The sequence below is a fragment of the Protomyctophum parallelum genome (genome assembly GCF_964188405.1).
Source record: "Protomyctophum parallelum genome assembly, chromosome: 5".
Classification (NCBI taxonomy): domain Eukaryota; kingdom Metazoa; phylum Chordata; class Actinopteri; order Myctophiformes; family Myctophidae; genus Protomyctophum; species Protomyctophum parallelum.
In genome coordinates, this window is record NC_139702.1 from 47995318 (window position 1) to 48008713 (window position 13396).

The following is a 13396-nucleotide window of genomic DNA, read 5'->3' on the forward strand; positions in this document are numbered from 1 at the left end:
GCAAAGATGGGATGGAGAGGGAAAAGGAAGGCATTACTACAGCAGCCAAAGTAAAGTGGGTGGAAGTAGAATGTACAGTAATGGATGCAGGAGAAAGGAAGTAGTAATAACACGGCTAAAGTTGGGACACAGTGCGTTAAACAAAACATTGAAGGTGATGGGCAAACATCCTACAGGCCTATGTGAACACTGTCAGGAGGAGGAGTCGGTGGAGCATGCAATTATGGACTGTAGACAGTATCAGAGAGAAAGAGAGAGTATGGTGGAAGAGCTGAGAGGGTTGGGAGTTGAAGAAATAACTTTTAATACGTTAATTGGTGCAGCAGAGGATAATACGGGGAGAGGCACGGTGATCAGGTTTATTAAAGAAACTGGGTTATGGGATAGAGTCTATCCCATAACCCAGTTTCTTTAATAAACCTGATCACGCTTACTTACTTACACGCTTACTTACAGTCTATCCGATAGACTGTAAGTAAGCGAGAGTAACAGAAGGGGGCGGTAATGCAACTATTTGGATGCCAACCGCCATAAAACCCCATGAAGAAGAAGAAGAAGAACGGGCCGACGTGCGAGCATTTTTTACAGTCTATGTGCGAGTCTCGTGAGATTGGACTGCTCTGTCTGTTTTCTCTTCTCTCAAACAAACATGGCCGCACTGTACGAGGGGTACACGTTGTGCGCACTCACACAAACCCAAAATATTTCCGATTCAGGAATCCAGGGAATTGAAGTGGAGAGAGACATCGACCACGTCGTCGTCACGGAATCGAGCAGATCTGTCACTTTGTTCAAGGTAAATTACACCGATATAGGATGATGATGTCTGACTGAGCGTGTCCTGATTGAGTGAGCCACATGATAGCTGATGGGCTCTCGAAAACTAGCCTCGGAAACCCAGACGTTTTTATGTACAGGGAGAAAACAAACGTGACAGCAGATGCGTTTATAGCTCTGGTCCATGGCCCTAATAGACCTTGCTGCCGTTGTAGGCTACGGACCAGAGCTAATGCGTGTATAACGTCACTATAATCAGGCGAGCCGCGAGCGTGTGCAATGTTACTTACTTAGCTCTGGTCCATAGCTCTAATGCGTTTCATTTAGAATGCAACGCATTAGATTAGAGCTATGGACCAGAGCTATACTTACTGTGGTTGTGTCTGCTGTGCATGAAGCAAAGCTTTGCGATCAACCTCGCTCCCTAAAAAATAAATGCGATTTGAAAGTTCTCAGATTCTCGTGTCGCTCTGGCTAATTCTCGTGTAATGTTGTGAGTCGTGACGACATCATTATTACCCATCTTCTACTATTTTAACGACGTACTACGTAGCCGCATGCACAGACACCCCCCCCCCCCCCTCCCCTCCAACTTTCTTCTGTGCTTTTCCCCTTTTGATTGATTGATTACTTTACTAGACAGTCACAGACATGTTACTTTTACTTTATATAACCTCATGTAACAGAAAGCCCCATTCGACTCTGCAAACAAGTAATTGGAACCGAAAATCTGGTATTGGTCGCACGCTGCTACTTAGCCCCTCTCGGGACCCTACGTAAAACTTTTCTGATATTTTGTTGAGTCGTCAAAATGTCAGAAACTTCAGTACCATTGGGTTCTGCTTGGAGGGCTAGCTGCTACTTTACTCTACTTTGGTTATGTTCTGTCCTGTTGGACCGGACCGGGTCGTGCTGTATAGCCTTCGATACAAGACATTGTCTCTTGGTACCACAGCACCTCAAAGGCCTTAAAACAAGGCTTCAGACCTCCCAAAACAAACTGGTCAGGCTCCTACTTGGCCTCACCCCCGAACCCACCTCACCCCTGCCCACTTTGACAGGCTGGAATGGCTTAGGGTCGATGACAAGAGTACAGCATCTTGCAATGGGTCTGGTCCATAATATTCGATACACCACCAAGATAGTGAAGAACTGAAGATACCCATGTACCTGTCTAAATACTTCCTTAATGTTAACGACAACACCAGAGGGAGTGCAACAAACCATCCCAACCCAGATTTGGCACAAACAAGGGACTAAATTATTTTCGCTCCTATGCCACCAAAATGTGGAACGCCCTACCAAGTCATTAAGACATGCAAATCCCTTGACTCCTTCAAAACCGCTCTCAAAGGGCACCTACGGACGGCTGCAATTCGAAAATGGTCCCCGTAAAATCAGAATACCCCCCCCCCCCCCTTTTCCCCTCACTGTATAATGATGAATTGAACAAGGTGGACCCTCTTGTAAACAAGTGTAATGCTTTATTGGGTCATCCACTCACAGTTAACACTTTGTGAGCCCACGCAAAACTTTTAAAAAATCACATTCACCTAGAAACTCCATTCACACTTTTTATAATTCAGCTGACTGTGGAGACACATGCTGGAACTTTTTACTTTTAAATGTTTTATAGTTTCTGAGTTATTTAACTTAAACGCCCAATGCATTCTCAATGGCAATAACACAAACTTTGGCACCACGTATAAAAACAAAAGCTGGTTGACAGACTTTGGGCAGCTAGGCCAACAAAGAGAACATGATCGTAATCCAAGTCCAACCTACACAATAACAAGAATCTCTGTCTATCTGATGTGTGGTTAGGCTAGTGATAATACCGTATGATCACTATTCACTACTAGTAATATTATTAATGGTAATGATTACAGTAATGTCAGAAACTATCACTTATAAATTATGTTAGTTTGCAAAGAGTGTCGATTGTTGAATCTGAAAATAAATAAAAATGCATTTAGTGATTTTCTGACACATATCTTGCAGTTTACTCAAAACACATGCATTCAGATTCTAATAATGGACTAACTCTTATTCTTTTAAGGTTTCAGACCAGAAGCCGCTTGGCAGCTGGACGGTGAAACAAGGAGAAACCCTGACCTGTTCAGCAGTTTACAACTCCCAAACCCAGGAGTATGTGGCTGTCTCAGACCATAAGGTACGTAGGATGTCCCATCCGTACCTGTTGGCACACTGGTTTGATTGATTGATTGGTTTGAATAATTTAGGCACATGTTTGTGTTTGATAACAGTATGGCCATACAGTCAAGAAAACCTTTCTAAAAGGATGACACAAAAGGCCCAGAGTGGCTTGTTTCCATTGTGGTCCATTGTAACATGGTAACAATTGCTTCTTATTAGGACTGTGCTATATATCGTTTCACATGTCGTGGGCAGTGCTGTTTCTGGAGATATTATGTTGCCTCATGAACCATCGGGGTATATCGGGGTCCACTGATGAACTGGTGAAGGCTCTGTCTCCATGCCCAAAACACGTTGGCAGCTGTAGCATTTTGAAACTTTGTCTAGCCATGTCATAATATATTGCCATATCATGATATATATATTTAACAGGGCTTGACATTACGTCTTGTCCTGTTGTCTGGGACAACTAATAATATAAATCTTTCTTGAAAAGTGCATGTAAAATATACTGTACCTTGTCCGTTGGACAAGTGACTCTTGGTTTCACCTTTTCTGTGACGCTCCTAGCAACCAACAATATTGCCTGACATTATTGTCTGGCTTTCCTAACAATCACCTTTCCAATATTGCCATTCCGTTTCAGGAAAACCGAACATTGTGTTAATCTGTGGCTTGTTTCTTTACGTTCAATGGGAAAAACTAACCTATGTCACTTATTTATTTATTTTAAACGGACACTGTTGTGCTAAACGAGCCATCAATGTTATGGCTCGATGATTACATGAAACATTTAAAACACCTGTCAATTGTGTGCCCCATACATTTGTGCTTCCCGAACATTGAAGCTTTACCTTGTTGAAAAGTGGTGATATTTTTACTTGACACACCATCTCACCATTGCAGCAAGTAAAACTAATAAACTGTTCTGTTTTTCTTTTTGTAGGTTATCAGAGTTTGGAAGGATGAAGACATACATTTAGACAAGACCTTCAAAGCAACTGTGAGTATGAATATAATTGATTGTGTTAATGCGTCTGTCATTGGATGTTTCCCCCTTTCCTACCATGCACACTGTGCCATTGTCACATTTCTGAACCTTAACAGACCCAGCCAATCCGGCTGTAGAGCGAAACGAATGACAAAAGGAAGTGCACAACAAATTTGACTGCAAATTTAATGCTATCCGTCAGCTAAAGATCTTCACAGGTGCTCACGACTTGGAGCCTGTGCTGAAGCCTAATTTATACATTGTCAAAATGAATTCTACTTTGCGGAAACTCTAATGTAAGTGAGTGAGAGACTGTGCCATACAACGCAGCACAACTGAGGCTGTTTATTAACACCATGCTGTTTATTCTACCTGGACACATTCAGGTGTCTTCAGATGTGTGTAGGGTCCATGCTGCCCCAGGAACAGAGCCTGTGGTTCTGTTCCAGAGAGGTGCGGTCAGACATTTGGACTCGCTGCTATCCGCTCCCCAGCAGCCCATAGAAGAGGTTCTGGCACAGGAGGAAGTAATAAGGTGAGTGATGACGTTAGTCTGAGTCCTGCATTTATCAGGTGTTGTAGAATCGCAGTACTGGCGGGTCTACTTTCCAGAAATGTCGTACGGATTAATAATGCTAATGGAACTATACCTGCATAGATTATAAGTGTTTTGAAATTGATTTATTTCAACAGCTTTTTGAGAATCTAATTAATCCAAGGAAAATGTTTTTCTGTACTGTCAGGAATGTAGTGAGTCATAACCAGTGGACTAAAAATGCAACCTGTACAGTATAGTCATTACTGATTACACATGCTGACGATAGCGATACAAACTACATTTCTTACTGTCAGATAATTTGGATTGCTGTTGATGCATTGCCTTTTGTGACCTTTAGGTGGAGCACAAGCATCATGGCAGAGACTCAGCGCTTTGTCATCTTCACAACTGAACTGGTGAAGCTGATTTATTTTTTGTCTCTATGCATTGGAGGGCCCCTCCAAAATGTTAGTTGATTCTTCTTTGTTTTGTCTCCATGCATTGGAGGGCCCCTCCAAAATGTTAGTTGATTCTTCTTTGTTTTGTCTCCATGCATTGGAGGGCCCCTCCAAAATGTTAGTTGATTCTTGTTTGTTTTCATGCCAATCATTGTTCAGGTTCAGGTTTATTTGTCATGTGTATAGATACAGAGTATAAATACAATGAAATTTATTTTGCTCTGAGCACTCTCAGTCTTACATACACAGGACATAAACAAACCTCTATAGTGCAAGAAAAAGACAAAAAAACAGAAGAAAAGTGCAAGTGAAGTGACAAAACAGTGCAATACAGTTCAAGGTCAGCTGTTCAGCAGCCTGACTGCCTGGGGGTAGAAACTGTTACTGAGACGGGTGGTGCGAGATTTGATGCTCTGGTAGCGTTTTTTGGAAGGGAGTGGTTTGAACAGGGTATTTGCGGGATGGCTGGTGTCTTTCATGATGTTGTAGGCTTTTTTCATACATGTTGAATGTGGAATCCAGATACTGATATCTTGTGTCTTACCACAGAAGGGGGATCAGTTCCTTTACTTACAAAGATTGAAGCCTAACACACTGCAGATATACAAGCTGGAGAGAGAGGAGCCTGGTCTCTCCCCACTCAGCTTCTCTGCTACATACCGGAACAAAAGCATCAGCCTGCTTTATCTCTGTAAGTACAACTGCACTGCATAGATGTGACTGACAGGATTTTATAATATAAGAGTGTATTTGGCAAACACAGATTAAAGATTAAGATGCTGTTATTAACTAAGTAAGTTCTAAGTATCTGTCAGTCCTTGTCCCTTTCCCTGGCATGCCCCTTTTGTGTCCATATATGAAGCTAACTGATTTGTTTGTTAGACAACACACATGCTATTTGGACATAGCTGCATTTGGGTTATATTCCACACGCAGATGATGTTGTCAGTGACACATGGGTGTATTTTCCTCTTATTGTCTCATCCTTCTCCATCTACCCAGACCCCAACGGTCATGTGTACCAGAGTGAGGTGTCTGTGCAGGGCCACGCGACTGAACAGGGATCCCAGGTGCTGTCCCTGCCCCGGAACCTGCTTCTGAGTCTGCCCGTCGGAGAGGGTCTTCTGGGGGCTGCCTCAGCCCTGGCCCTGGATGAAGCCCACGTGGCTGTGGTGGGGGTCCCACACCCCTCTGCTGGGGCCGGCAAAGGTAAATATTCGAACTTAAAATATTCATGATGTACATGCTGTTTTGTAGCACTCTGTTTTGTAGCACGCTTAACTCCTCATTGCTCACCGGGCAGTGCCTTGGTATTTTGTTTCTTTATGACTCATTAACTAACGTTGGAATTTTCATCTGTTAAAAATTAATTAAATGAATTGTTAATTAATGTATAAATATACAATAACTCCATTTAGTTACCTGTAGATGCATTGAATCCGAATATGAACAAGCTGCAATTATTGTATTCCGTCGTTGACACCACAATTTAAATGCAGACACTCCGGACAACTCAGCTTTTCAGTTGGAGCACGCGCACACACACACACACACACACACACACACACACACACACACACACACACACACACTCTTTAGTATGTTGTGTTTCAAGACTTTCAAACCAGTTGGTTCCGAGCTTTGTGAATCTTAATATCTCCTGCTAGCACGTGCAGTTTCTGAATGAATTCTCTGTCCTTGTCTCCTAAGACTTCCTGTGCATCTGGAATACCAATTTCCAGACACTCCAGGCGGGGAAGGAGATGGCAGGCAAACTCTATGGACAGGTAGGATTGCTACAATATGAACATAAAATTGGATGTGGCACTGAGCTTGTTTTGTTTGCAGTGAGATGCTGTTATAGCCGTGTTTGTTTGACCAAATGTTAAGTGGTTCAAGATGTAGTTATACTAATAGGAATATTATTTGCTACTTTTAGCTGTGAGTTAGGGAAGGAAACCTGAGTCTAATAGAATTGTTCAGTAGTACATTTTTGTGATCTTCAACGTCATTATTTTTATTTTCATATTGAGGCCAAGGTTCCCTGTCCTTGTGGCTGCTCTGTGCTAATGAAGGACTGTATGACTTTGGTAGAACATCCAATCTGCTCTCCACAGTGACTGGGCTTACAGTCCCTCATCACAACTTTATAGCAGTTTACACTATTAAAATACACTCTTCATGTCATCTGATCGTCCTCTTGCAGCAATGTATGTAGATTGAATGCTTGGTACTATCGGCTACTGAACATCAAGTGAATTTAAGATGTTTAAATGAAGTGACACTTAAAGCACTGTAAAATATGCATCTGTAAACTTTGCCGTCTGATGCACTTGTGCCATGGGGGAAAATAAGAGAAAAAACATGAACCTTTGATTAGATAAATGAGTAACACAATCATTCCAATTTAATTCCATATTAAATTGTGGACGTTTTATATTCTTGATTGTGGAAAGGTTTTTGCATTCATTTGAATTTCTCTGGTTTAGCTGTGGAGTTACTCTGGGAAGCTGTTTATTCCCCATGGGAAGGCCCTCTCTGTTATCCCGTATGAGTGTGCCAAGTCTTCCCTAGCCTCAGCGCTGGGCAAATTAAAGAAGGCTGGGACTGAAGGTAAGGAGACATCAGAGCAATATAATGCCAACATAAAAGCAGCTTGACTCCTCCAAACATTGGCTGCATGTAATATTTACTCATACTGTACTTAAATACAGTACTCATAAAATAAATGAGAAAAGATTATATAAAATACAAATTATGCTGAAAGAATTTATCCAACTCTTTGATCTAGTTTTCTATTGTGTTCATGGGTGGAAATTAAAATCATGTTTGATTACTTTTTTCTTATCCTAGAGTCTAAAATTCCAGTGTTGGTGCCATCATGGAATACTATTCTTCATGGAGAGAAGACTCAGGCTTCAAGATCAGTGGATACTAGGAAGTCTGTAAGTCACTTTGTCTTCAGCTAACCGCTAACAAAATCATACTTTAACGTCTGTTAATTCCCCTATGGATGAAGATTTTTTATTTACCAGTTAAGTCCCCAGACAAATGACATATGACAATCATTTTCCAAACATCAAACTCTTTCTGACAATCCAAGTAACTTGTTTGCTTGTTTGGATTATTCTTCCCAGAAATTGAGCCGTAAGAGCCAGTCAGCACCTGCCTTTACTGTTGACCAAGTTCTGGAGCGTATCAAGGTAAGAATAAGATTATTGGTTGAAGGGTATTCTAACCTGCATCACTTCTTAGCTAGCCAACACAAAATAAATAATAAATAAAATAGCCTACACGACTATACTTTTCTATGTTTTACTCTTAGGTGTACAGGACCTAACGGTGTCTTTTTCTGTTCCTCAGAATGCACCGGCCGAGGAGGTAGAGAGGGAGGTAAAAGGGCTCCTCTCCAGAACCGATATCCAGGACCTGCAGACATCGGTGGGGCTACTGGCCTCAGGCCTGGTGCTGCGGAGCCTGGCCGATTCAGCCTTCTACACCCCAAGCTCCCTGGCACAGCTGGTACACACACAGTGCCTATGCCACAGGTCAGTGAGCGTTGGACAAAATCTGGAGGAGGAGTAGCAAACTGTTTTTTGAAGATAATGCAAAATAGCAGAACATCTAGTTAGTCAGAAATGGTCTTTGCCATTGTGGGGAGTTGCATCATAAACCATCATAAAGGATTTATATTAGTAGTAGTTCCAGAGTTATAGACAAAAATGTAAAGCAGGTTGATATAGCCCCACCATGAGGCAGATTACAAATAAATACCTTTGAGTGTCTTCCTTGACCTACTAGCAGCATGCACAAAAATGCCTTTTTGTTCCGTCAATATTATGTTAAATTAACATTTAAATAAATCTGTCTGTGCATCAATTCAGAATCGACCACATCTGCTGCATCACGATGTATCCAAGATTAATTGTTTTCCCGTCACTACTCCCTGTACATTACATCTGTGTGGCCACACACGGCTCCAATGTAGTGGTCATGTTCGCAGACGAGTATATATATATATATATATATATATATCTGATCATGGACAACGATGAGTTCGAGAACCTGTCACACCTATCGGCATCGACAAGACCAAAGAGCTGATTGTAATGTAGACTACAGGCCAGGCAGAGAATATACCCCTATCCACATACAGTAGTAGGTGCTGCAGTGTAAAACGTCAGCATCACTGAGGAACTCACCTGGGATGTGCACACTGAATTGGTGTTGGAGAAGGCACAACAACTCCTTTCCTTTCTCAGGTGAAAGAAGGTCAGCATGATCCCTAGGGTTCTGCAAGCCTTGTACAGAGGCACCACCAAAAGCATCCTGACTGGCTATTTAATGTTAACTGTACTGACCTCATCCGTAAAGCAATGCAAAGGGTTGTGCAGACAGATGAGCACCATTCCCTCCATCTTCTACAATGAACGTTGTCAGCAAAGCTTGCAGAATCGTCAAACCGCTTGAGATTATTGGGCAAAAGGTGGAAAATATGTGGGATTGACTACAGGTACAATAACCTTTACGGTGGATTTATTGACAAAATGAGATTCGCTGCAGATGGACACAAGGACTCAAAAAAGGATACATGCATAGTATACAGATAAACGCTATTCTATGCATCTCACCCCTTATGCACTATGCCATATGTTTGTAAAATGTTATCTGTTGGTATTCCACAGTGTGTGTCCCAGCCTTATTCTGTTGGCCCTGGAGAAGAAAGACTATTCCCTGTGTCAGCTCTCGCTGCAGCTGTTCCCAGATGTGCCTGAAGCTTTGACCTGTGCTTGTCTCAAAACTTTCATCAGGTAAACTCAATAATGAATGAAAAGAAAAACCAAGTCACTATTGTTCTCATTTATTTTCTTTCTGCATGAATTGGCACTATTTTACTGCCAGACTCTTTTAAAGGCTGTCTTTAAATTGAGTTCAGCAATCCATGCTATTCCACCCCATTACTACAGTATATACTGTACAGGTTTCTTCTCTATTCCTGAACAGCCATGTTGCAATGTGTGTTCTCATTGCAGCATTCCAGACAGTGATACCGAGATAGGAGGGCTAGAGCCTGATAGTCTCTCCTTCATGGAAACCGTCTTTGCAGCATGTCGAAGCCAAGGAGGCGTGCAGAATGGTTTTAGTCCTGACAGTTCTGATCCCTGCGGTGGAGGCCAAGCTCCAGTGAAGACCACAGCAGATGACACGGAAAAGCCGTCAGGCCAACCAGGGCAGACCTGTCCAGTGGGCCTGCACAAGGCTGTGCTACTGTATCCTCTTTCTGTGTTTAGGAATGGATTACAAAATTAAATGGATATGCAGGACATTTTTAATACGTCAAGTCTGTCTACCATTGTACTTGAAGCCCAACCAAAAGCAGCTAGTCTACTACACTAGTAAACCCACCATGTACATACTCTACATATGGTACAGTACTAGATAAATAGACCATTATTGATCCCACAAAGGGACATTTTGTCACTCTAGCGAATGTTCAAATATATGGATAATTAGTGTAAAGTAGATAAACCACGTGAACACTGGTGCGAACATTGAAAAAATAGGCAAAAATTCAGGGCAGGCTATTCGGGGGGGGAACCAAATAATAGACTTTTTTTTTTAATTTCCTTCAAAAACATGACAAACTGCCAAATAAATAAATCTTAGGGAAAAATCTTGAATACAAACATTAAAAGAGAATACCTAAAACTGTGAAGGTGTTAATGTCTTAACTGAAGCAGCAATGAGATCCTGCAGACGTCTTACAGTGACACCTTTATCCTCCCACACCTAAAAGACCTCTCGGCTCCTCAAGTCTTTGTGAGTACAAGCTGCTAATGTGCCTACCTGTGCTCAATGGTTGATTTGTTAGCAATGTAATTACTGGTATGAAAATGAAAGACTGTGTGTGTAATTTATAGTGGACGGTTTCCCAATTTTTCTGTTGTGAATCAGTTATTTTTGTCAAGCGACACATTGTAAAACTAACCATAAATTAGGCTCAAGAGGCAATTAACGAGCCCTTTTCAAATTCCCTCAATTCCTACCAGCCTTTGAAATTCCACTCTTTTCCCCCTACAGCTTTTTCTCCAGTACTTGCAGTTTCTTTATGTGAAATATTCCCAAGATGCCTTTCCACAAATGCATGGGTTGAGATCACCATCATTGACACTGGTTTGTATCCCATTGAACACTTGCATAATCAGCTGTGAAATCTGTAACTATTGATAGCAAATTGGTAGGTGTGCTGTTTATAAATTATGATGACATAGTATTATGTTAGTCCAAATATAGAGTTGGGAACAAACGTACATAAAGGACAAACGCAGTTCTAGGTGGCTTGACCCTTCTGTGCCACGTTGTAAAAAGACGGGAACAGTAAAAACGGGAATCAATAACTGTTAATGATTTGGGAGGATTGGTCATCAGGTCATACATTCCAGATTATTAAATTGATATTCATCATTATAGATTACATTATAAATACATTTATTTCCTTTATTGTCTCCTCTAGATCATGGATTGGGTATGTTTGATGTTGGATGCTCATTTCACTATGCTGGTAATGTCTCCAGAGGCCAGAGGCTTACTGTTGAACCTCCAAAGTTTTGTCAAGTCTCAGGTAACAGTCTCTATCTTTGTGGAGTGAGTGATTTGATTCCAATGTATATTAATCTATTTATGGTTCCTTTTCTAAATGAGGTCAGTTTGGGACACAACCAAAATTCCGTTGTGTCAGGAAGAAACCACCTAACTCCAAAGAAATTCAGGAAAGGAAAAATATATATATTTTCAGGATAGTAAGAAAACCTTATATTTTGTAAACGAAGCAATACTGCCTCATCAAAGTTGGGTGTTGTGACTTTATATACTGTATTGTTAATTACTTGCATGAGAGGGGGAGAGGTGGTGGAGTTGGTTGCTTTACAGTTTGAGGGTCCAATGGAGTTGAGAGCTTTTGTCCAAAGTGTTTTTTACTATTTTCCATTGTCAATGGAAAATATGTCATGGTCAATATTTAAACGACACACAGACGTGCAAAAAAACAAACAACTCAAAAATGGAGTTATGTGGTCTCCAGACAGCAACGATATGTTGCTACAGGTAGCTGTGTCTTGATTGCACCTACTGCAGGTTGATTCTAAACCAGGGTAGAATTTGGCCAGATTACTTGCAGATAGATAAAACGTATAAACCTACCTATATAGAACTGTAAACCAGTCATGCCATGTACAGTTTACACCCATAGGGGGGCACCCCAAATTACCAATCATCTCATAATTGGATTGACTATACTGTATGTCATGACATTTTTAACTACTGGGGTAATGGCAAGGGTGAATGGCAATTATATTAACCAAAATTGCATAGACCTTTTGTTTGTTTTTGTCAGCCATTGAAAATAGTATACGGTAAACTAAATGTAGCTTTCTAAATACTCATGGCAAAATAACTGCATGCCACTTTAATCGAAGGATTAAATCTTTCACACCTTAAAATAATTGTATTTACTTACATTATGTAAGTATTAGAGATATGTTCTCCATTGACCCTGAAACCTCCAATGGTGTCTATAATTACTTCTAAGTTTTAACTTTTACATTTTGGTTAAACATACTGTACTACCAGCTTGCTATCTTAAAATTGTGAATTTGTGATCCCTCTTCAGGTGAGACTTTACTCTGAACTGGGAAAGCTGGAAGGAAGCCTCAAAGAGCTCCATAAGATGAAGGTGGAGAAGGACATTGGACAATACTCCCTCGAAGTTATCGAGCTGTTTTAGGATAATTCCAGATCATTTTTAATAAAAATGTTGGCTGTCTCTTCTCCTTCCCATATTTGACCCGTTCAATCTGTTTGTACAGTTTTGTATTCTGTGTGTACTGCTTTGGCATACATGCTGTACAATATTTTGCCCACCAGAATGATTCATGTGTTTTATGCTACACAATTGCTTGTGTAGTTTATACATTCAGACATTGTTAAAATGCAGATCCCTCAAGTCATGTTTTAACCTGGTCAGTATTTTATCAAGCCTATATCTATGTCTGTTTCACTCATCTATCTCCGCTTTCCTTAAGAGTCAGAGACAGCCCTGTTATATTATATTAAAAACAGTACAGAGCCTGGCTCGCAAAAGGCTAATCTTTACTTGAAATGGGGGTACCTTTGATAAAAGTGAGATTTAACTGTCTTGTATGTGTCAAAACTATGAATGTAGATCTATCAGTTATATTAGATTTGCAGCATGTTTTCTGTAGATACATTTTGTGTTTCATATAATTCATCACATTGAAGAATCTGGATCTGTGACACTATTTTTGAACGGCTGCCATGCGGCAGCCAAGTCTATGGACTTTTAATGTTTGCTTTAAACAGTGATGTCACGTGGCAGCCACAGTGGGTGCCCCTGACTTCACACAAGTGTGATTTGTTTTAATAAATGCAACTCTGTAAAGGGGTTTTTAGATTTAA

The 13396-nt window shown here is 40.8% G+C and overlaps 1 protein-coding gene across 1 annotated transcript; it reads left to right on the plus strand.

Annotated features, from left to right (window-relative positions):
* Positions 1-643: 643 nt before the first annotated feature.
* nol11 (nucleolar protein 11) lies at positions 644-13396 on the plus strand. The gene is made up of 18 exons (XM_083764629.1): positions 644-796; positions 2837-2950; positions 3881-3937; positions 4312-4460; positions 4822-4879; positions 5471-5612; positions 5924-6130; positions 6632-6708; positions 7411-7534; positions 7775-7866; positions 8059-8124; positions 8285-8469; positions 9607-9732; positions 9955-10191; positions 10663-10741; positions 11003-11095; positions 11436-11543; positions 12591-13396. Exons 1-18 carry the CDS (start codon positions 650-652, stop codon positions 12702-12704), a joined length of 2175 nt encoding a protein of 724 aa, XP_083620755.1. The 5' UTR covers positions 644-649; the 3' UTR covers positions 12705-13396.

Excerpts from the sequence above, each read along its gene's own strand:
- nol11 (XM_083764629.1), top strand. The coding sequence starts at position 650 with ATGGCCGCACTGTACGAGGGGTACACGTTGTGCGCACTCACACAAACC. Across the intron at positions 797-2,836 it reads GATCTGTCACTTTGTTCAAG|GTTTCAGACCAGAAGCCGCT; the intron begins GTAAATTACACC and ends TATTCTTTTAAG. Across the intron at positions 7,535-7,774 it reads AAAGAAGGCTGGGACTGAAG|AGTCTAAAATTCCAGTGTTG; the intron begins GTAAGGAGACAT and ends TTCTTATCCTAG.